This window comes from Equus przewalskii, chromosome 3, assembly GCF_037783145.1.
Source record: "Equus przewalskii isolate Varuska chromosome 3, EquPr2, whole genome shotgun sequence".
Taxonomy (NCBI): Eukaryota; Metazoa; Chordata; class Mammalia; order Perissodactyla; family Equidae; genus Equus; species Equus przewalskii.
In genome coordinates this window covers 38,989,793-39,015,759 of record NC_091833.1, presented here as the reverse complement: position 1 = coordinate 39,015,759, position 25,967 = coordinate 38,989,793, and the positions used below count along the sequence as shown (strand labels likewise).

General features: G+C 37.8%; 1 protein-coding gene across 15 annotated transcripts in view; it reads right to left on the bottom strand.

Moving 5' to 3' along the window:
• The window catches only part of EMCN (endomucin), a 121,546-nt gene extending 96,212 nt beyond the window's left edge, over nt 1–25,334 (bottom strand). For 12 of the 15 annotated variants that reach the window (XM_070612588.1, XM_070612592.1, XM_070612598.1 and 9 more), the window contains exon 1: nt 22,516–25,334. In XM_070612588.1, coding sequence (XP_070468689.1) covers nt 22,516–22,591 — 76 coding nt within the window. In that variant the 5' untranslated portion in view covers nt 22,592–25,334. The remainder of the gene's footprint in view (nt 1–22,515) is intronic. The other 3 variants (XM_070612595.1, XM_070612599.1, XM_070612596.1) reach the window with 1 other exon arrangement.
• Between the last annotated feature and the right edge of the window lie 633 nt (nt 25,335–25,967).

Genomic DNA, 25,967 nt, shown 5'->3' with positions numbered 1-25,967 from the left:
TGCACCAAATTATAGCTTCCATATAGCAGAAAGTAGCGCCAATTCCATTTTTATTCTTCCTTTTTTCCTCATACTGGCACGCATTGTTCCCATCTTCCCTAAAGAACGAAGGTCAAAGGAGCCCAGAGCTCAGCACTGTTTAAGGGGCTGATAATATAGGTACAAAGTAAGGGCTGAGTAGGTGATCATTGTCTCATATGACATTACCATCAACAAATGAGACTAAATTATAAGCCAGTAAATGAGAACATCAATTTAGGAAAAAAGTTAGCACAGAATTTCTAATGAATCTGACCTTCACATTTTAGAAAATCATCAAAGCAGGTTTTTAAAGAATAGCACAATGAACTATATTTTAATATCTTGGATAATATTAAGGAAACCGACAATATAAAAATATAAAATTATTTTTCATTTCATTATTTTCATTTCTAACAAATAAATTATTTTTCATTTACTAGGATAGCGTTCAGTAGGAGTAAATATAAAGTGATACAGTATATATAAAGAGAATATAAAGTGAACAACAAAAGAGCAAAAGCAAAAAATACACAAATTTAGTAAAATACTTTAAGAACAAATACAACAGGAAAAGCCGTAAAGTCAAAGAAAATCCCAAGAAAGAAATGAATAATTAGTACGATGCTCTATCTGAAAGTCGTACTTGCAAATGAAACTGTAGTGACGAGATCATGCTGTATAACTAAGAAATAACTTGTTTTGCTCAATAGTGGTTAGATTCTTATTATAACATGAATTCAATTTTGATCTTTGAATTTTAAACAAGTAGGAGCAAAATTGTCAAAGAAAGGGAGCTAATGTGAATAAAGACATAAATTGCATTCCAGGAAGAGAAGAAAATGGAGTTGGCATGATTTACTGTTGAATCTGAGGAAACCCTGTCTGAAACCAAATTTAATCCTTTCTAAATTTGTTTCTATACTATTTGTCTTTCTAACTTAATTCCCCAAGATGCAAATGAAAATGGAAGGAATTTCACCTTAAAATTTCTGATACTCCACTAGGTGAAAAAAATCGATAACAGTTTTACTAATATTCAGAGAAAATAAATGGAAAATATGGCTCATTAACAAATTAATTCTCACGTAAACACATCAAGAAATGCAAATGATAACTGTAAGGCAGAATCATTAGTAAAATATATCTGCCATGAAAATAACATAACTCCTATAATTATAGTGTATAACTGCTTAATTATCTATGTTGGAAGAATAGAAAAAACTGTATTGCTTATAAAATTTATTGCTCTCATTGTTATTACTACAGTATTACAAAAGGGTGATAAAGCATCATTCTAATTCTGTCTGCACCAGTCCTTCAATGGTAAGTTAAAGCTCTGAACTTTAAGAACTTCATAGGCAAGGCAAACGATCCTAAAGATGTTTTTAGCTTTATGGAGCAAGTAAAATATGGATAAATTAAATAAATTCAGTCAGTGTTAATTGAATTTACTGTAGATACAGCTTGAGAGAAAAGAATTTACCTTGCAATCTAGAAAAACTCCTTTGATATAAGATGTCATTTCTCTTCTTCTGAATATCCATCAAATTTGTGCCAGAAACTTGAATGTATTACAAGTTTTAGTCAATGACACTTGTATTAGCTATCTATTACTGCACAACAAACTATGCCTGAACACCATCTTGAAACAACAATCATTTATTCTCTCTCACAGCTTCTGTGGGATAGTAACTAGAGAGTAGCTTTGAGCAATTCTGGCTTGAGTTTCACAAGGTAGCAGTCCCTAGAGACTGCAGCTGGGGCTGCAATCAGCTCGAGGCTTGATGGGTCTGGAAGATGCATTTATAGGTGGCTCACTCACATCGCTGGCAAGTTGGTGAGGGGCTGTTGGAAGATTTTCTCCACTGGGTCTCTCCCCAAGGCTGCCTGATTGCTCTCACAATGTGATGGCTGGCTTCCCCCAGAGAAAGTAATCCAAGAGACTATCAGGTGGAAGCCACAATATCTTTTACTACCTAGCCTTGGAAATAACACCATCACTTCCACTGTGTTCTATGAGTCATACAGTTCAGCCCTAACTGAGAGAATGGTCCACCCAAATGCTTGAATACAAAGAGGCAAGGATCATTGGAGTCCATCTTGGAGACTGGCTGTCACAATACTTACAATATGTTGGAATAATTTCAAGCACAGACATTATTAGATTTTAAAAAATGAATTTCTATATTCTAGAAGAAATCTCAAAGTTTTATTTATAACCTGAATCTACGCACTCAAATTTCTCACTGCCCTCCAATTAAGCTGGTTTCTTTGCTATCTCTTAAATATGGCATTTTTATTTCCTACCCTGTACTTTTGTTCATGTTTTCCCCCATTTTTTTATTTAATAAAACTCCTAGAGAACATGGATAATTTTTCTTTCTTTAAAGCTCAACTGAACTTGTTCCATCTGCATGAAGCCTTATTTATTAGTTCTATCTACAATGACGACGCTTTCCTCAAAGTCCTATATATATAATTCTTAAGCCACACAATTGAACACTTAATGAGTCCTTTTTACTCACTTAACATGGCCAATAACTTAATGCCTATTATGTGCTATGGCTGTGCTAGGTTATGTTAAAAATAATCATTTATTTTCCTTATCAATCCAAAAAATTCACTTATATACTTTATATTCATGATGCTAATATTTAATATATTTTCAAGTATATTCTCCAAATTGTCAAATGTAAGTTGCTTTTTTATGTCCCCAAGTGTACATTTTGAGTGCAGAAAAGGTTTTTAAGAGATTAATTTGGTTTTGGAAGTTAATTCTAGGTTTTTTAATTCCAGAATAAAAAATCTATTTCTCCCCTAAGCTTTTAAGTTCAGTTTACAAGTATTATTATTTATTTATTATATAGCAAATTTAGTAATCATTTTAGGGGCCCTTTGCCATTTAATCCCACTTATATATTTGGTTAAACTTCCTTAAGTATTTTTTTAAAACTCTATTCATAGGTTGAAAATAGTTAACATATACCAGTTTGCCTGCCCTTTAGAGTTTTGTAGAGCTATATATGCAAATATGAGAGATTTATGTGTGAAAATACTTTGTAAACTCTCAATGAATACACGAATGTGGCATTATTGGTACTAATTTGTAAAGTCAGATGTGTTACCATAGTCCTCCAGAGGACTCAACACTGTCCCAACTCCTGACAGCCTGTCTGAACTCCCAAGCAGCATAGCGAACAAGCTCCAGGCTGGACTTCAGGAGACAGGTTCGTCTCAAGAAGAGGATCCGGTGGAAGCCAGAGATCTGGGGTGCACTGCTAGCCATGAGGACTTGTGGTCCGCCTTCAGTCTTGTGGGACAGACTTACACATCAACCTGTGCATATCAAATTACAGATGATGAATGCCTCAGACTGCTAAAAAATTTACACGTAGTAACATCTTACAGAAAGCTATCTCACTATTTGGGGACAAACCTGAGCAGAGGCAAGTCTTACCTGGAAGTCTTCTGACCTCAAATAAGTAAAGGGGGAAGACAACTTAAATTCAAGAGAATAAGAGAATGAGATTGAGAGGAAATCGATAACAGCTAAATCAAATCTTAAAAGTATGTGGTGTGTCTTCCCTATTCATGGAGGATTTGTTCTAGAGATTCAGGGGAAATGGACAACCCACAAATAGTGTGTGATTAATGACAATAGAGGTTTATTTGCTAAAAAGAGATTGCTCTTATCACAAAATGCGTCAGAAGGCTGCTGACATTTCTCTTCATGGTTTTCTTTTCTTGGTATTGCTTAAGGTTTTCTGATTAGAACATTCAGCCTCTGTTATGCACTAATCACTGCTAAGACCTTGAAGACTCTTATAATCTCTACCCAATAAAATGTCTTATTTCCCTTTTAATACATCCTAGCTTAAATTTTAAGTTTCTTAAGCTTGGGATCTGCATTTTATTTATTCCTCTCAATTTCTGTTACAATTACAAGAGGTAATATAAACAGAAAAGTATAAAAATATAAATATACATCTAATGAATAAATAAGAGCCAGAACCTGGTATAATTATGACCCAGATTGAGAAAGGGAAAATTACCAGCACTGCAGGAGTTCCTTGGGAATGTTCTATGAATTACATCCCTCTTCCTCTGCTCTGGAGGGAGCCCACAGCTAATCTGACATATGGGAACCTTTTCTAGCCTTTCTTTGTATATTCACTGTCTATGTGCACATCTGAACATAGTAGAATTCAGATTTGACTATTTTTAACTTTGTGTAAATGGCAATATATTGTAGGTATTTTTTGAGTGTTGCTCAATATTATGCTTAAGATTTGACATTTTATTGATTATAGCTACAATGGCATGTTCATAGCAGAACTGGGACCCAGTCCTCAGTGGCAGTGGGGGCTGCATACAAATCTCCAAGCCTCTGGGGCCCTGGCAGCAACAGTGGTGCCAATGAACCCAGCATCATTGGCAGTGGTGCAACCAGCACCCCAAGAAAACCCAGGAGCAGCAGCACAGCTGGTGCATGCAGTAGCAGCATCCAAACCTGCGGAGAACCAGTGGAGGAAGACCAGACCCAAGTGCCCCTGGAAGCAGCAGAAGTGCTCACAGCCTGGTGACTGCAGTGACATCACCTGAGACTGCAGTGACATTCTAAGAAGAAGGTGCCAGAAACCCCAGAGGCACAAGAGACACAAGAAGGGCACTGAGAACGCCTTGGGCAGAGGCAGTGGAGGGCTGAAACTTCAGGCTCTAAAATAAAATCAGAAGCAGCTCAGAACCAAAGTAACAAAAGCAATACTCAAATAAGAAAAGGTGGTTACTACTACAAATGCACCAGCAGAGGATCGACTCATGAAACACCATGAAGAATTACAGTGACACAGTAGAACAGAAGGAAAATGACAACTATCCAGAAAACAAATTTGAAGTCACAGAAGATTACAATATAACTGACAGACAATTCAAAATGGCCATCATAAAGAAATTCAATGAGTTACAAGAAAACTCAGAAAGGCAGTTCAATGAGCTCAGGAATACCATTAATAGACAGAAAGAGTACTTCAACACAGAGACTGAAACTGTTAAAAAAAATCAGAAATTCTGGAGATGAATAACACAATTAATGAGAAAAATAATGTAGAAAGCATAAAAAAGTAGAGCATATTTTATGGAGGAGAGAATTAGTGAGCTCAAAAGTAGAAACCTAGATTCAATTCAGGTGGAGGAGGGGAGAGAATTAAGACAAAAAAAAGTGAAGAAATTCTTTGAGAAATATCAGACTTAATTAGGAAAAGTAACAGAAGGATTATAGGTATCTCAGAAGGTGGAGAGAGGGAGAAATAAGAAGAGAGCTTATTTAAAGAAAAAATAGTTGAGAACTTCCCAAACCTGGGGAAAGAACTAGACACACAATTACATGAGGCCAATAGAACTCCTAATTACATCAATGCAAAAAGATCCCCAAGGCTCATAATATTAAAGCAGTCAAAAGTCAATGATAAACTAAAAATATTAAGGGCAGCAAGAGAGAAGAAAATGACCTAGAAAGGAACCCCCTTCAGACTTTCAGTGGATTTCAGCAGAAACCCTACAGGCTAGGAGACAGTGGAATGATGTATTTAAAATACTGAAAGACAAAAACTATCAGCCAAGAATACTCTATCCAGTGAAATTATCCTTCAGATATGACAGAAAAATAAAAGCTTTCCCAAACAAAAGCTGAGGGAGTTTATCACCACTAAATCTACCTTACAAGGAATGATGAAGGGAGACCTCCTACTTGAAACAAAAAGGCAAAAGTTTAGAAAGCTTTGAGTGAGGAGATAGACAGAATCAGAATTTGCAGCTCTACATCAGAGTAGGTTAGCAAACACTTAGTTATAACATAAAAGAGAAAGAGAAAGAAAACATCAAAAACAAATATAACCATTTCAATTTGGTCACAAACTCACAATACAAAAAAGAATAATTTGTGACAACAAAAACATAGAAGGGGAAGAGGAAAAGGATGAAACCTGCATAGGCTAATGGAAATAAGAGGCTATCAGAAAAAGGACTACCTCATCTATGAGATCTTTTATATAAACTTCATAGTAGCCACTAAACAAAGAATCAGAGCAGAGTCACAAAAAATAAATAAAGAGAAAACTGAGAAAATCATCACAGAAAATCACCAAACCGAAATGGCAAACAGAAATACAAGGGAAAAGAAACAATGAAAATACAAAACAATCAGGAAACAAAAGATAAAATGACAGTATTAAGCCCTCACATATCGATAATCACTCTAAATGTAAATGGATTGAATTCACCAATCAAAAGACAGAGAGTGACCAGATGGATTAAAAACCAAGACCCAACAATATGCTGCCTCCAGGAAAGACTTCTCAGCTCTAAAGACAAACATAGGGAAGTGGGAAGCTCAGACAGAAGTGATGGAAAATGATATTCCAAGCAAATGGCAGCAAAAGAAAGTGAGTGTACTCTTACTTAGACAAAGCAGACTTCAAGATAAAAAAGATAACAAGAGACAAAGACGGGCATTATATAGTGTTAAAATGGCCATTCCACCAAGAAGACATAACGGTTTTTAACATACAAGCACAGAACACAGGAGCACCAAAGTACATAAAGCAACTATTAACAGACCTAAAGGGAGAAATTGAGAGCAACACAATAATAAGAACAGACCTTAACACTCCACTTATGTCAATGGATAGATCACACAGACAAAAAATCAACAGGAAAACAGTGGCCTTAAATGAAACATTAGATCAGGTGGACTTACTAGAGATATATAGAACATTTCATCTAAAAACAGCAGCATACACATTCTTCTCAAGTGAACATGGAACACTCTTAAAGATAGACCACATGTTTGGCAACAAAGCAAGCTTTGATAAATTTAAGAACACTGAAATCATATCAAGCATCTTTTCCAACCACAAAGCTATGAATCTAGAAATCAATTACAGGAAAAAAACAGGGAAAGTCACAAATATGTAGAGATTAAACAACATGCTACTGAACAACTATTTGACCAACAAAGAAATCGAGGGAGAAATCAAAAGATACCTGGAGAAAAACAAAAATGAAAACACAACATACCAAAAATTATGAGAATCAGCAAAAGCAGTACTGAGGGAACTTATAGCAATACAGATCTACCAAAAGAAACAAGAAAAATCACAAACAAACAAGCTCACACTATATCTAAAAGAACAAGCAAAAGGAGAACAAATAAAGCCCAACATCAGTAGAAGGAAGGAAATAATAAAAATCAAGGCAGAAATAAATGAAATAGAGACTATAAAAACAATAGAAAGGATCAGTGAAACTAGGAGCTGGTTCTTTGAGAAGATAAACAAAATTGACAAACTCTCAGTGAGACTCACTAAGAAGAAATGAGAGAAGATTCAAATAAAATCAGAAGCAAAAGAGAAGAAGTTATAATGGACATCACAGAAACACAAAGGATTATAAGAGAATACTATGAAAAGCTATATGCCAACAAACCAGAAAAACTAAAAGAAATGGATACATTGTTAGACTCCTACAAGCTTCCAAAACTGAATCAAGAAGAAATAGAGTCTGAATAGACCAATAACAAGAAAAGAGATTGAAACAGTAATCAAAAATATCCCCAAAAACAAAAGTCCAGGACCAGATGACTTCTCTGGAGAATTATATCCAAAATTCAGGGGCTGGCCTGGTGGCACAGCGGTTAAGTGCACATGTTCCACTTCGGCGGCCCGTGGTTCGCCAGTTCAGATCCCAGGTGCGGACATGGCACCCCTAGGCACACCATGCTGTGGCAGGCGTCCCACATATAAAGTAGAGGAAGATGTGCATGGATGTTAGCTCAGGGCCAGTCTTCCTCAGCAAAAAGAGGAGGATTGGCAGCAGTTAGCTCAGGGCTAATCTTCCTCAAAAAAAATTCAAAGACGATTTAATACCTATGCTTCCAAAACTGTTGTGAAAAATTGAAGATGACAGCTTGTTTCCTAACTCATTCTATGAGGTTAATATTACCCTGATACCAAAACCAGACAAGGACAACACCAAAAAGAAAAATTACAGGCCAATATCACTGATGAACATAGAGCAAAAATCCTCAACAAAATATTAGCAAATCAAATATAACAATATATTAAAAAGATCATACACCATTATCAAGTGGGATTTATTCCAGGGATGCAGGGATGGTTCAACATCCACAAATAAATCAATGTGACAAACCCCACTAAAAACATGAAGAATAAAAATCACAAGATCATCTCAACAGGTGCAGAGAAAACCTTTGACAAGATCCAGCATCCATTTATGATAAAAACTCTCTATAATGGGTAGAGAAAGAAAGTACCTCAACATAATAAAAGCCATATATGACAAACCCACAGCCAATATCATACTCTACAGCTAAAACCTGAAAGCCATTCCTCTGAGAACAGGAACAAGACAAGGGCGCCGACTCTCACCACTCTTATTCAACATATAACTGGAAGTTTCAGCCAGAACAATTAGGCAGAAAAAAGAAATAAAAGGGGTCCACATTGGAAAGGAAGAAGTAAAACTGTCACTATTTGTGGACCACACGATTCTATTTATAGAAAACCCTGAAGAATGCACCAAAAAACTACTAGAAATAATCAACAAATACAGTAACGTTGCAGGGTACAAAATCAACACACAAAAATCAGTTGAATTTCTATACTCTATAATGAACTAGCAGAAAGAACTCAAGAATACAATCCCATCAACAATTGCCACATAAAGAATAAAATATCTAGGAATAAATTTAACCACGGAGGTGAAAGACCTATACACTCAAAACTATGACATTATTGGAAGAAATTGAAGAAGACATTAAGAAATGGAAAGATACTCTGTGCTTGTGGATTAGAAGAATAAACATAGTTAAAAATGTCCATATTACCTAAAGCAATCTACAGATTCATTGCAATCCCAATCAGAATCCCAATGACATTCTTCATGGAATTACAACAAAGAATCCTAAAATTTGTGTGAAATGACAAAAGACTCCAAATAGCCAAAGCAATCTTGAGAAAAAAGAACAAAGCTGGAGGTATCATACTCCCTGACTTCAAAATATACTACAAAGCTTTAGTCTCAAAACAGCATAGCATTGGCAGAAAAACTGACACGTGGATCAATGGAGCAAATGAGAGCCCAGAAATAAAACCACGCATCTATGGACAGCTAATCTTTGACAAAGGAGGCAAGAATATACAATGGAGAAAGCAAAGCTTCTTCAATAAACGGTGTTAGGAAAACTGGGCAGCCAATGCAAAAGAATGAAAGTAGACCATTACCTTACACCAAACAGTAAAATTAACTCAAAATGGATTAAAGACTTGAATGTAAGACCTGAAACCATAAAACTCTTAGAAGACAATATGGGCAATGTATTCTTTGACTTCAGTCTTATCAGTATCATTTTGAATACTATGTTTACTTAGGCAAGGGAAACAAAAGGAAAAATAAACAAATGGGACTACATCAGACTCAAAAGCTTCTTCATGGTAAGGGAAACCATCAACAAAACATAAAGAGAACCCACCAACTGGGAGAAAATATTTGCAAATCATATATCTGACAAGGAGTTAATCTCCAAAGTATATAAAGAACTCATATAAGTCAACAACAACAAAAATGAACAACTTGTTCAAAAAATGGGCAAAAGATACGAACAGAAATTTTTCCGAAGAAGATATACAGACGGCCAACAGGCACACGAAAAGATGTTCAACATCACAAATTATTAGGGAAATGCAAATCAAAACTACAATGAGATATTGACTCACACCTGTCAGAATGGCTGTAATTAACAGGACAAGAAATAACAGGTGTTGGAGAGGATGTGGAGAAAAAGGGAGCCCCCACACCCTGCTGGTGGGAGTGCAAGCTGGTGCAGCCACTATTGAAAGCAGCACAGAGATTTCTCAAAAAGTTAAAAATAGAAATACTATGTGATCCAGCTATTCCATTACTGGGTGTTTATTCAAAGAACATGAAATCAATAATCTCAAAAGAAATATGTATCCCTATGTTCATCGCAGCATTATTCACAATAGTGAAGACGTGAAAGCAACCCAAGTGCCCATCAAGTGATGAATGGATAAAGAAGATGTGGTGTGTGTGTGTGTATATATATATATATATATATATATATATATATGATGGAATACTACTCAGCCATAAAAAAGACAAAATCATGCCATTTTATGACAACATGGGTTAATCTTGAGTGTATTAAGCTAAGTGAAATGTCAGACAGAGAAAGACAAACACAGTATGATTCACTCATATGTGGAAGATAAACAAGCACATAGATAAGGAGAACAGATTAGTGGTTACCAGAGGAGAAATGGGTTGGGGGAGGGCAAAAGGGATAAAAGGGCACGCGTGTATGGTAACGGATAAAAACTAGACCATTGGCAGTGAACACAATGCAGCCTATACAGAAACTAAGAAATAATAATGTACACCTGAGATTTATACAAGATTATAAGCCAATATGACTTGAATAAGAAAAAATACTGGGTCACCCAATCAATGAACATGGTATATTTTTCCAGTACTTAAGGTTTTCTTTAACAGCACAATAAAATTTTATTATTCTTCTCATAGAAATTATGAATATCTTTTATTAAATTATTTATAGGTACTTCATTTTTTTGATGTTTGTGTAAATGGCATATTGTTAAATTTTCTTTTTCAAATATTTGTTTATATCTAGAAATGCAATTTATTTATATGAATTCTACATCCAGAAACGTTAATGAATTCTTAATGATAATTTATAAGTAAATTCTTATGGATTTCCTACTTGTGCAATCATATCATCTACAATGTTTTAACTTTTTCTAATTATTGTAATATTTATTTCTCTTGTTTTACAGCACTAGCTAGCATATTTTGTACAGTGTCTTATAAATAACATTGCTGTGAAAAATTTTCTTGTTTTCATTTTCAAAGAGAAACCTGACATTTTTTCATTATGCATGATGATTGCTGTGGTTTTTGAAGCTACTCTAGCAGAATAAGACAATTTCTATAGTCTTGTTTCCTAAATGTTTTTATCAAGAATAAATATTGAGCAACCAGACTTTTGGTGGAGAACATGATGTAGTCTATACAAAAGGCGAAATATAATGATGTACACTGGAAAAATAAAATAAAATAAAATGTACTGAACTAAAAAAAATAAAAAGCAGAACCACCATTGCTCTAATATGTGTAGCACTGACTTCATGCTTTAGGAGACACACAGCAGTAAGTCCAACACTGTATAGGGAATATTTCCCTGAACAAGTTTGGGTTTTTTTCCTGGCTTAACATGACTAAAACCTTTGTTAAAAGCTGCAATTAACTTAATTTCTCCACGTATCTTAAAAATAAAAAAACATAATATCTTATATAAAAAAAGAATAAATATTGAATTGTTAAAAATGTTTTCCTGTGTTCAGATGATCATGTATTTTTCTCCTTTTTCTATTAAAGTAATGAATTATATTGATTGATTTCCTAGTGTTAAAGCTCACATTGCTAATATAATCCCATCTTGGGCACACTTAAGTACCTTGTGTAATATTTTACTGGATTTCTAAATCTTTTTTCACAGCAAGGTAGGCCTACAGCATTCCTCTCTTCTAACATTCCTGCAGGCTTTGATCTCACCCACATACTAGGCTCTTAATCAGATACCAAGATAAGTGAAATTACAAAGGGGTGGAACAAATAATCATAGGCAGATTTTCAAATAAAAGATCCAAAACTTGTTCCGTGGACCCTTGAATCCCTTTACCCACTCTATAACAAAAAGAATCAAAGAGCGGAGAGAGATGTATAGAAATTATTTGAGAGGAGGTCATCTTTGCAGAATACTTCTTTGGAATCCCATTCCCACTTCCTGCACCCCCAGGGAACAAGGCTTGTCTGCCCCCCACAATACAAACCTACCTTAATGTGTGGTCCCTACAGTTGAAAGGCATAGTAGCCTTGGATCTGATCACACCTGGGTAATCGAGAGAATGAAAGATTGCTGCCTAGCTGCTTTGGTACAGGACCAGGAGAGTTATTGCTGGCAGGGATTCTTAAAGAGATATATGACTGTTTCCTGTGGACCAAATAAAGAGAAAGAATGAGAGAATGGGCTTAGAGTTTTGAGTCCTGTTCCTTAGGGCTGTGTAGCGAACTGGCACTTTAGCATCATGAAACTCTGGGTTAACACAGGATTACCAGTCCTTTGGAAGGAGTAGCCAGCAAACTCCCAGAAGAGGGATCCATCCTCATGAACCAAGGAGCTGCAGGTAAGGGAGGCCCCAAAGGTCACCTTTGAGGAACCCATGAAAGTGCACCATTCAGCAGTTGGCTTTAACCATCTGCCAGGCTCTGGGCACAACTTACACCGTAAGTCACATGGTCAAATCACATGTTTCATTCAACTTTCTCACTCCTCCCTCACCCTGTCCTCAGATGGAATGGACAGAAAGGGCTGGAGAGGGAACAGGGAAGCAGAAAAATAGAAAACTCACAAAGAAGCACCTTTATAGAATTCCATCCCACGCTGGCTTGAGCTATGGGAGAGAATTTTCAATTATTATTTTGGATTGTACATTCTAATTTTGAATTGACACACTCTGCAAATTTACTTGTCTACAGAACTGTCCATTTCTTAAGAGTGGGAAAAAAAGCCATGGGCCTTCAATATTTTCATCAAGGGCAGGAAGTTTATGTTCACCAAATAAATTGCATAGAGATGGTGGGAAACAAAAATGAAGTAAAATTTTAATTGTATTTTATGATTTGTGGTTTCTAAGTTCCTTAAATCATTTTGTAAGTTTCATGCCTTCTTATGACTTATGAAACAAGTGTAGTGACCAGCGCTAAGTTAACTATTTATAGCAACATTTTAATGAAAGCATCCTTCTTTATGGGAAATCAAAAACTTTGGTGACTAGAATATGTCTTAAAATTCTGAGATTGAGCTGGCAAGCCCTATCAGTTGTAGGAAACTGCTCCAGAACCCTGTCTTTTCAAAATCCATTGAACCACCACAAACATGATGATAGCTTTCCAAATTGCACACCTAACGCTGACATGAAATCCTACAGACTCCACGAGACAGGTGAAGGGATTGACCCAGTGCCCACAGTGGGTGGTAAGGAGGTCCATGAGGGAATCAGGTAGGGTGTACGCACAGGAGTTTGTAGGAGAGAGCGCATTCCCCAGTTTAAAGGGGCACTTATTACTCAGGCTTGACTGAATGCTGCCATGAAGGAATATGAGGCCTAGAGTTGCCAGAGGAGCTGAAAATAAGATTTCTCTTTCTTTGTTGGTTACTCTTGTTATTTTGTGAAAATTTTTTAATTTTTAAATATTCTCCCATACTCATAAAGCACTGTGTGGCCAAACACGCTGCTACAGGTTGTGTGTCAGAGGCGGCCTGTTTACGAACTCTGGAGGAGAGGGTGCTGACTTCTTTCTGGAACTTACCCCAATTTATTAAGTAACAGCAGAGTAATGAACCAGTTGACAAATTTCAGTTTGTTGTTTTCTAATACTAGAAGTTTCCTGCCTATCTAACCCAGATTCACAATATCACAGCTTCTCCATTTATTAGCATGCTCACAAGATATTTATTAACACCAGTCATTTAATCCTCCCTATCTTCTCAAACTCCTCTGGCTCTTAACAGTTCTCTGGGAGTCAGAAAAATGTGTGTTTGAATTACTGATCCGTCCTAACCCCATTTGAAACTTCAATGGATGCTATAGCTGTTTCCCTGGTCAAACTATGACTTAAGGTGGCTAATTTTCTTGAGAAGCCTACAGGGCAGAGGTGTGGGTCTTTCAGTTCAATGAAAACAAGAGGAAGATCAATAGTAGAACTGAAAGCAAGCAGTAAGATCTTAGCAGGAGGAGGGGGTAAAGGGGATCCTCTTAGGGAAAGACGGTCCACAAGCTGGATCTAAGCCTATGTGCCTGGAGAGATTGCAGTGCTTCAACTAACATTTGTCTTGGCCAACTCTAGCTTCCTATTATCCTAAACTAGTAAAAACAAACAAACAGACCAAAAATTAGATTACACTGGATTAATATCAACATTTTTCCTGAAAACACTAGACTGTAGCTCTTTTCTTGAAAGGTAAACACTTCTGGTTATCTTGTGTGTATGGAACAGTGAAAAGAGCTCAGACGACTAGTCACAGAACATGAGTCTTGTCCAGGATCTCTCAGAGAGTGTGTTGACGTACCAACGCATAAAAATTATCTGCAGTAATTGCTGGAAACATAGTTTTCTGGATTTTACTGAAAGGGGTTCTGGGGATCTCTGGGGGTGAGCCCTGAGAAGAAAAATTTTTAACAGCTACCTTAGGTGATTCTGATGAGTAATAAATGTTGAGAGCTACTGGTTTGAGTCAGAAAAATGTATGTCCTTGGGCTTCCTCCTCTGATAATGAGCACAAAGAACACCAGCCTGCCCAATCCCCTCAGCCATGGCAAGGATTAAATGAGACAGTTGACGAATAAAAGTGCTTTGAAAAAGGTGCAGCATTCTGCCAGTGGAATGGATGGCAGAAAGAAGGACTGGCAAGAGACGACGTAATGGTAAGAAGAAAGAACTCTTCCAGGTTCCAGGCCTGTAAGGGCACGGCAGCGCCTATGGCGAATACTCTTTCCACGTCCGTAGGGCATCTAGTGCTGTCCTGGTCTATCTGTCTCCCTCCCTTCTCATTCTGATCTTTCCACCCCAACTCTCTCAGAGAGGCTCCCTCTCTTTCTCCCAGCCTCTACCACTTTCTCAATCTCTTTTAACCTCATTCTTACTTTTAATCTTTTTCTGGATATCAATGAATTTCTCTCTCTACATCCTTTTTTCTATCCCTCTCAACACTAAATCTCTGCAATTTATATATAAAGAATACCACACGGAAAATGGAAAAAAAGTCATTTGTTGGTATATACTCTAAGAAATGTCCCTCATGGCAGCGAATAGGCCTTTTATATGCAAAGCGCAAACTTTCCAACAGCTGTATCTGAAAATTCCGAAAGAAAGTAAACATTCCGGAATAGAATTGAAATCTTGCTTCAAAGAACACTTCTAGGAATAACAGGATGAAAGTGAAGCATGATAACTTGAGACAAAAGGTACAGAAATTGTTACAATAGGATCATACAGTTGTAGATCTGGCAAAAAACTTTAATATCATTTAGTCAAACCACACTCATTTTATAGATGGGAAATTAAAGCCTTGAGGGGTAAAAAAATTTGCTTGGCTCAGTCATACAGCAAGCTTTCGGCCCCTGGTAACTGAAACCAAGGGCTCTTGGCTCAGAGAACAGTGACCTCTCCACCACTGCACAGTGCTGGCGTGTGACACCACTCAGAGCTCAGTGAAAAAATAATATAAGAACGTTATTGTACTGCCAGAGAGAGAGAGGGAGAGATAGACAGAGAAAGAGAATAAGCTAAAGTAGCCTTTTAAAAGTGGAATATACTGGTAAACAGTTAAATAGTATATGTATTGTAGGGGTTTTGTGTCTTTATCTGACTAAGTAAAAAGCTGTTAATCCCATGTCAACTGTCCAAAGGGCATTTTGATTATTTATTGATCAATGAAATTTTAAAAACCTGGGAATAACTGAATTATCTGATGCCTTTGGATTCGAATAACATTAATTACTCAACATACTGAAACAAGACTTCAGAGATGAAGAGGTGAAATCTGTAATCAATGTGTCTTTACAATTGAATTTCAGTCATTTTACCTTTTATTCTAGTGGGAGTAAGGATTAGTCTGATGTAAATGGTTGAGGATCATCTGAGGAATGGTGCATAGCGTTATAAGATACCAGTTTTCTCTTGTGAGCAAGACACAGGAATGATTCAGATGATCACGCCATTCTTGTGTGATTTGGATAGTAAATATAAACCAAAGGCAGGTGTTTTCTGCTGTTTATACAACTCTAAGACATCAGGTCAACTCCATAAACAAATCAAATAAATTTAGCCAACCAAGAGAGTATTCTAAAACGACATTCACAGATTCTCCAGCACACAGGCCAAGGATAAAAATAAATATTGCCGACAAGTTACTGAAAAAAATGCTAGGAATGCCTTGAGTATTTTCAACTCTGCTGACTTTTGAAGAAATACAGTTCTCCAAGTTAAAGCAAGAACTAATCAGTAAGCATCACCTACATGTCCAAAGATAGGCTTTGGGGAAAAAAATCAATTAGACCTTGTCCTTGCTCCCAAGAGACTTATATTTTGTTAGGTTGTAGTGGACTCTAATAACAGGTTTTTAAGTGATTGGCAGCATTATCATTTTTCTATACCTAGATATACATTATCATCCAAACCAAAATGTTCCCATCAAGAAAAATAAATCCTGGGTTTCTCCAGAAAGCAGAGCCTGAGAAAAGGGCTTGTGTGCAGACATTTACAAGGGAAAGTAATGTCACAGAAAGCAGTGGGACTAAAACAGTAAAGCTACAGCGGGAACAGAAGAGGAAAGCAGGGCTTCTCTGGCTCCATTTCCCCTTTGGGCAAGAGCTGTCTCATAGAAGACTAACGCTCCTCCACTTCTAGCTCAGACATACAACAGGTTCTGCAGTGCCAGGGGGAGTTCTGCAGGTGACATGCCTAAATATCAGAATAACAGCAGGCAGGAAAGCAAGAGACGTGCATTCTTGTGAGGCAAGGTGCTGTCAGGTGACACCTGTGCACAGCAGGTTGCCATAGCAATGGCTGGACCAAACACAGCCAGAGAGGATATAGAGAAAGACACAACAGGTGTCTAATATTCTTACAGTGGCTGCTTCTACTTAGAGACTAGTTATGATTATCTCTATGGATATATCATTCTATAAGACACAAAATCTCTACTCAAATTTAGAAAATGATTTTTCTTGTGGTTGCTGGGAATTCGGGTAGCATATAGTGGCCTTTCTGGATGTAATCTGACATCACTATGTTTCCCAGCTGATGTAGATATTGTGTGTAATGGTATAAAAACAATCTCATTCACTAACTAAAAGAACTTTTGCTAACACCCAACAGGCATTGCTGTCTTAACCTGATAGAGCCATAAAGACCCACAGGAATTAGTAACTGGAAAGGAGACACTTACTTCTCAGGAACTAAACGTGCCTTAGAGTAAACTGCTGTCTTGACGTTCACTGTTTAAAAACACACATCTGAAATTGTTCTCAAAGATGATGAGAAAGTTGGAAAGTGATGACTAAGAAAAAAGAATATAAATTACTTGGATTAGATAATTATTCACCAGTTAAATATTTACCTGAAGCTTGAAACATAACTTCATTAATGAAAAGAAAAGATGGCAACTATTCAGTAAATTAAAAGATTTCTGAAACCCTAAAATGTTCATTTTTTTCTCAATTATCTGAATAATTATTATCAGCAAGATAAAACTGCCAGAGAATTTGCTGGTTGCAATTGTTATGACTCTCTTGAAAATAGGAATTCTGAAATTATCACTTCTACTTTTAGGTAGAAAGTATTCAAAAAAATGAGTAGTGTTTTATTTTGCTTGGCATTTCCCAGAGGGGAAGGTGGGCAGGGGGAGGGCAAAAGGGATGAAGGGAGTCAGTTACACAGTGATGGATGGAAACTACCCTTTTGGCAGTGAGCACGCTGTAGTGTACACAGATGTCGAATTATAATGTTGTACACCTGAAACCTATACAGTGTTATAAACCAATGTTACTTCGATAAAAAAAGAAAGAAAGAAAAACACTGAGTAGTGAAGAAAGAATGCTAAACAAGTAGTTTGGGGACCGAATACTTTTCTCATTGGATTTATTTCCATATTGGTTCACTCTCCTTATAACAGATCACAGTTTCACGTCAAATCTATTGACAGTAACTAAGCTAAACAGAAGTAATAAGTAAAACATTCTTCTCTAAAGCAACTCATGTTACCTAAAATAATGTGAATTAACAATGTGCGATATTTAACTTCCTTCCAACTTCTCTTTCTGTCAACTTTGCTTTTTGAAAAAGCTATTTTGCATTTTTTCTTTTCTCTTTTTGATGAAGAAGATTGGCCCTGAGCTAATGTCTGTGCTGGTCTTCCTCCACTCTGTATGTAGGATGCTGTCACAGCATGGCTTGATGAGCAGTGTGTAGGTCCACGCCTAAGATCCAAACCCATGACCCTCAGGCCACTGAAGCAGAGTGCAGGAACTTACCCACTATGCCTCTGGGCCAGCCCCACAATTTCGTATTTTTGAGAAATTGGTTGAGCAGAAGGTTTCTCCTTGAATATTTCTAACTATAAGAAGATATTATATAAAGTATCTGATACCCAAAAAGGAGAAGTAGAGTCAATTCAATTTAGATATTCTTCCTCTCAACAAACTATAATAAATATGGCGCCTGCTTTCAACGTGCGTATGGTCTGGTAGAGAAGATAAGATATGCACACAAACAACTCTAACAGGAATCGGAAAATAACTCTCATAAGAGAGTTAGAAATAGGGGCATCCAAAAGACAAATAAATTGTTTCTCCATCTTATTAACCTTACATTGGGCAGGGCTAAGAACTCTTGGGATTCAAGAGTAAACATCACTCACCGTCTCACCATCACCTCACGCTCCAGTGATGTTCCAGCTACCCTCCAGATGATATAATTTACTGTGGGACATCTCTATTTGAACATCTTAGTAGGATTTCAAACTCACCATGTCCAAAATCAAATATATCACTTTCTCCCTGAACCATCTCGTCCTATTTCCCTACCTCTGCTGCCAAGCTGCTTCCCACTTGTAGTATACAAACAGCCTTCTCTGTGTAGCTCGGTCACTTTCTCCCTCATTGGCAGTAAATAGTATGTCAAATCACATACTTTCTACCTCCTTGAATCTCTTCCCCAGACCCTTCTTTTCATTTTATTGACAGACTCTTAGACTTGCAATAACTTTTGAACTATTTTCTTTAGCATCTATCTCTCCTGACTGCAATAGTCTAATCTACATCTTGCTAACAGATTAATCTTCCCAATTTATAGCTCCAATCATCTAAGTCCCATACTCAAGCCCATTTAGAGGCTCTAAGCTAATTAACTGCATGAGTCAATATTTCTCATCCTGGTGTTCAACATATCCTGACGCTTTATTTTCAACTTTATTTCCCAACACTCACAAATGTCCAACCTGTGATCTCCTTACATTCCTAGACTAGAATATGCTGATGTTTCAATGTTCCCACTCAACAAATTTCATCTGCCTGGAAACTCCTCATTTTCAAGCTTCAAAGTTCATCATAATTTCCACTTTTATATGATGTCCCCACATCCGAAACTAAGCTAGTTGCGAATTCTCCACATCACTCTTTATTTACCATTTAAGACCTACAATATAATCAAGCTTACAATTACTTGGCTCATCCTCCTCTGTCCCTCACTTCCGGGGCAAGGGCTAAGTCTTAGTGATGTCTATAAACCTACAGCATTTAGCACAGTGTCTGTCTTAGAGTGTGTTCAATCCATTTTTTTTCCATGAAATGGAATGTTCAACCACTAACAAATGAATTTCTCCAAGCGATTAAATTCTTCTTCAGATACCAATAAAACAATGTTCATTCCTCATGGCAAATGCCTGAAACATTTTAATCTTCCCTAAACTAATGTAAAGTTCACAAAGAAAATGGCACTTGAAGAGTAGATTGCTTCCAGGGCCTCCTTTTTCTTGGAATCTCTCTTCATTTAACTTCTCTCAGTCTTGACAGTGAAAAGCTCATTGATCTAGACTTACAAGCCAAAGGGGCTTAAAAGCCACTGTAGTGGTCTGTTCAGTTTTAGATACAATTTAGAAAACCTTGGGAAAGAATGACACTTCCTTTTCAGGAACCTCCCATACATATTTCAACAGAACAGCTTTCCAAATTGGAGATTGTAAAATACTATACTACCAGTCAAGCAATAGACAGTCACGTACTGCCATGTAGAAAGATTCCCTTGGTTTTCACAAACAGCATAAAAGACTATATTGTATTTATTTAAATCTGAGACCGACAAAAATGTCAGAAAGAAAAAGAAGTCAATTTCTGTAAAAGATCACTATTTCGGAATAAATTCCTATGCAAAAAACCATAGATCTTCTTGACAACTTGTACATTTAAAGCAGAGGAAACGCCTCCCTTTCCACCCCTAATAATCAACCCTGTTGATGAAATACGATAAGCATTCTAAGTTTGGGGAGTGTATAAAGCTTGAAATCAATGTGTTTCCGGTACAGGGGGTTAGGGAAAGAACTTAATAAATCAACTTAGGAAATGCTTCGTTTCCTGCACTGTATTGGGGAGGGAACATAAAACAGGCAGAGCTAGGTGCAACAAAATCACACACGTGGGTGGGAAAATCTCTCCCAATTCCTCCTAGGCAACATTCAGATGGTCAATTTACGCTCCTGGGCTAGAGCTTCCTTTTCTAAGATAAATGGGGTGATCTTTACAGATACTTGCCTTAAGTTAGTAGATAGGCTTTTGGTATAAGTTGAAGGAGATAGTCATTATGTAACCGTTGCCTGCACAAAAGAGAAATTATCTTACTTGGGTTCATAGTTCCTTAGAAAGAAGACACCGTCAACTGAGAGGTTGGGTTCACGAACAGTGAGCTAAAGAAGGTTGGTACTTTCCCCAAATGATCGTCATAGAAAGATCTTGCAGGTTGTCTCTGGACTGTCATTCACCTTTCCATCTTCCTTGAAGGTGCTTCTATTGATCCTGTGCCACTTTGCTTTCAGGACACGTGATCCACTCATAATTTAACAATACCAGGAAAGTAGTGTACTCACTGATGCTTGCACACCTGCAGTGGTGAGCAGCCTAACCCAGGCTTTCAGAATTTATATTGACCTGACACGTGTTTGTGAGCAGTGTTTTTCATGGCATTGAGATTCCTTTCAATCTTTCTCATGCATAGTGATGAGCTACTTATAAGTAGTGCATTGATTTCTGTGGAACCTCATAAATATTCTTTATTTAAAAATATCAGATCCTTAGTAACTCCTCTAAGTTCAATTTTCTGGCCTTGATACCCACTGCAATTTAACTCTGGAAACTCCAAGATGCGTGGTAAGCACTCGCATGTGATTTTGAAGCATTTGGGAATTTGTCTGAAATTTATATACATATTTTGGAAAATTAATGATAAACATTGTTCAAGAAGGAGTGCACTTATTTTTTCCCATATTATCACTGTAAACTAGAATTTTGTAGGCAGCAAACTTTTGAAAAGAGCATATGCAAAATAAAATGAAAACCGAGTTGTTTTCCAGGGCTCCTCAGAGTCAGCATCAATGTTCCCAACTGTGTTCTTTAATGACAGTTTGGTTTTAGCACTTATGAAATCTGTCTTGCATTAGAATTACATGCTTCTTTCTCCCAATAGCACGTTTACCACTGTGGGCAAGGACAATGTCTTATCCTTTTTTTTTTTTGGCAGAAGACTGGCCCTGAGCTAACATCCATGCCCATCTTCCTCTACTTTACATGTGAGACGCCTACCACAGCATGGCTTGACAAGTGGTGTGTAGGTCCACACCTGGGATCTGAACCGACCGCCAAAGTGGAGAGTGGGAACTTAACCGCTGCGCCACTAGGTTGGCCCCAAGGACAGAAATTTTTTAAGTTTGGGTCCTCATGTCTTACTCATTTTTGTATTCCTCGCACTGCTGAATACATGGTAGAAGCCTAATAAATATTGAAAGTTTAATTGCTTACAGTGAATCCCTCAGGAAGAGTTAAAAGTCAAATGCAATCATTATTGCAACTGGTCACTAATAAAGTCAGGGCTTATGTAGGTACATCCATGTCCTTTATCTGAGTTTCTGAATCTGCAGTCAATGGGCAGCATTTTTATGTCTATAAATTCCCTGAAATGTTATGCAAAATGTTGTGTGTATATGTGCTTATTTCTGGAGCAAACGTCTATAAATTTTAACCAAATGACTCTCCTCTTTACCAACCCTACCCCTCAAGATATTAGGACTCACTTCCCCAAGCAGTTTCACCCCAACCTCTCAGTTTTTCAGAGCCCAAAGAGAGTTGCGACAAATGTGGGCGAGCACATGCCATGCAACCCCTCCGATTACAGCCTTTTACCAACGCGGGACAGTCTTGTGATTTCTAGACTTATGTCTGAAAAGAGTACATTTTTGAGAAATAGTACATTTTAAGCCAGCATTTTATCCTCAGATTTTTATTCTCAAAAAAGGTTATTGTGTATTTCCAGAGCCTTTATGATACCATCAAACACCAAGGCCCGGCACCGGCAAGCATTTCCCTTCAGTGACAACAAACCCCGGTCCACGCAGCCTAGTCCACGCACTGCCAGTCAGTGTCCGCTCACGCAGCGCAGCAAACGACGGCTGCCACTAAGCTTCAGGGGACTCCCTGAAGGGAAACCGAGGCTGAGAGCCGCCTACGCGTGATTTCTCATCTACACCATGTGAGGAATAAGAGAAAACGGTACCTGGGTTACCGTCACTCCTGCGCAGAGTGGACAGAAGACAAAGGATGGTCACTGGAAGCAGTTTCATGGTGCCCATGGATTGTCTCAGTGGCTCCTCTCTCCAGAGTCGGCCAGGGGCACCTCCCTCTCAGCCCGGCAGGGCCTTTCGAGCAAATGCAAGAGGTGTGCTGAATGCGAGCAGCCACGGCCCAGTCCGCTGGTTTCGGGGGCTCTGATAAAGAGCGGCAGGAAATACACACGCTCCCTCGGGGAGTTCAGCGGAGAGGAGATTTATTGTTCCAGTCCCTTACAGGAACTTTTTTTTTTCTCTTCCCTTGGCAGCCACTTGTGTTTTTGTTGCTACATTATTTTGTTCTTCTTCAACAAAAAGGTCAGGGCGGGTTTTGAACACAAACAGATCTTTCTCGGGAATGGATCATACAGCTTTCTAACTTTTGTTTTGAAAGTCCGTTTTGGAGTGGTAATAAAGGGGCCTCAGGAAATAGCAACTTAGTTTGGATAAAGAGGCTTTAACTGCCTGAGGGTTAAATTTTAGGGCAAAATCCACAAGGAATCAACTCTTCTCTCTTTCCTGCTGGAAAACCAGATTAGCAAAGATTAGCATGTTCTGGAGATAAAAGCAAATCTTATTGAACAGGTTATGCTCTGCTCTTGAGTACGTAGGGACACCTCTTAGGGATGTTCGCAGAGGTTTTTCAGGACATTTCTAATAGAAATAAGGAAACACGTGAATATTCACTGCTCACGCCTGGTTTTTATTGGTGGAATTTGATGAAGAAGGAGAAATTACTTACAATACCCCATTTATGTTCTTCTCTTGGAAATGCAGTTGGAATGGCGCTGGAGGGGAACGCTCTCGCAGCAAATCAGGGATGCTGGGAGAGATGGATTCTTTGGCCAAGAATACCAACCGGGCAAGAAACTCTGTCTATCAGGAGTCTGATGTTAGTAGCAGTTGATTAAAAACATCGTGACAACACAGCCACTGCCCTGACTACACTCCCTTGTGTGCCAAGTAACTCTAGACTTTTCTTCACCCATAGGCTGCACATCGAGTCTCAGCCAATCGTCTTTTTATCTACCTTTAGGGATTGTCGGAGTCCAGCTCCAGCCGGTAGGGTTTCCTGAGGGATGAACGGCGTCGGCGAAAAAAGAAGTTACGGTGAGACTGGAAGTGAGGTTTCCAAGTCTGATTTATTCAAAGCATTCAAGCACTTATATAGGGTCCAGGTCACACGTTTATGATTTTATGGAATTGTCTCAGTACATAATTTTGGCAAACAAAATGGGTACATAAGCATATCTTGTTATAATATTAGCACAGTATGTCTGTGAGAAGTAAGCAACCTTTATTAAATATAGATATTGACCTTTTCTACATGTCTACTAGGCGTCTAGATGTTTAAGACTGATTGCAAAACGGGGTGTAACATCTAGATTTAGTTCCCCATGGGTCGAATGGCCCTAAGCCTCTATCTTTATTCCTGTAATAACGAAAGTAGAAGTATTTCAAAGCATAAGGGGATCGAAAGCCACACAGGCACAGTGCTTGGAGTTTCTCTTTTACCATTAACTATTTTATAGGGTTCCCAATCCTCATCATAGTCCCAATTCCTCTGTGTCAATATATTATGATATTTTTCTGCAACTTTGTCAGGATCATGAGTTCCCTTAGGATGGGGTAGTTTTTGCATGCCTCTGCTCTTGGGTGGGTGCCACCATTTACCTCCTGTCCTAACAGGCCTAGGATAATATCTACCTCCTAGAAGGACCTGAGGAGGGAATGTTCTCTTTTGAGGCTGATTATTACAAGGCTTCCTCCTTGAGGGCTGTCCAAATTCCCTCACCGCCTCTCCAGGAGGGGGTCAGAACGTTTTTTTCCCTTCAGGCTGTTGTTCCCTGAACCCTCCCTAGAAGGCCAGGTTACATCAGCTTTTCTCCCCTGCTTGGAGAGATTTTCCCCAAGACATCCCATGTACAGAAAAAGAACAGCAAGAGCAATATTGCTAAGATTAGTAGCATGGGTAGGATCAGGAGCGGCCGACCGCCACCTTCTGAGGGTCCGCCGTGCCTTCCCTCATCTCTCTCCAGGACCGTTGTCCTTGGGTAGAGGCTTAGCTGACTGGTGGGCGGCTCCCGGCAAGGGATGAAGCCTCCTGGGAAAAAGAGTGTCAGTGGATCAGTATAGATTCTTCTGCTCCACCAAGGAAACTATACCAGAATTGTACCTCTACCTGATTATGAGGAGGTCACGCATTTCATTGCTGCATCGTGCTGGGAAGGACTCGTTACAAGAGTGGTTTGAGTGAAGTCAGCTGATCAAAACACTAGCTTGTTTCATCCTAAGTTATACTGTCTCAGAAGAGCCTCTTTGTTTCTACTTTGTACATAGCAAGACTTAATTTTACCCTCATTTATAATTAATTTTCTAAAACAAACCACCTTTGGAGTTGTTGCTTTGTTTGGCATATCCTGAAGAGTGTAAAGATAGCAATGTATGTGAATAGATGTCACATGTGCTTTCCAGAAATAAGTTGGGGTGTGGCTGTGAAGTCACAGTTGAGCACTGACATTGCCTCACTTCCTGCTCCTTGCTCTACTCTCCCTCTGGAGCTTTCGGCACACAGGGTCACCCCTGATGCTGGTCATCATCATTGCTATGGGGAACGAATAGCATTTTGATTTCTCAGCCCTGACTGCTAGGTATTTCCATCGAGAGGACTAGATACCTATTCTAAGAATGCTGGATAGTAGAATATTATGTCTAAAAGACAGAATTTGTAGATGAAAAAACAAAAATTAAAACTAAACAAAAACTAAAAAAATACATTTTTAAGTGGCTAGGCAACAAAATTGGAAAAATAGGGGTGATACGGTGGGTCAGCTTTGCATTAATAGATTAGAAAGTATTTTTAAGGTAAAGTATTTCATTAAAACAGTAGTGGTTGCTGGAAGAGACAGACAGATCAATGGTGTAAAATAGACAGTACAGACAGAGTATCTATTTATCTATAGCTATCTATCTATCGATGCACACATAGCTATATCTGCAGATATGTGTGTGTGTGGATGAGTGTGTATAGAGATTAGATATAGGTGACTTTAACATAGAGTAAATGTGATGAGTTGGATATATTATTTAATAAGTAATTTTTAACAAGTTGTTAACCATCTTTAAAAAATTAAAGTTAGGCCTCTATTTTACTTTACATATAAAAATGAATTTCTTAGATGTTAAAGATTTAAATGTAAAAAACAAAGCCACAAAATTATAGGAGAGAATATGGGTGACTAATTGTGTGTAACTAAGTTGGAGAGGACATTTTATGCATGACATCAAAAGCAGAACACATGAAAGAAAGACTTGATCTGTTTGCTTACATAAAAATTAAAAGATTTTTGGCTCAGTAGACCATAAGATGAAAAAGCCAATAAAAAACTTGTAAAAAAGG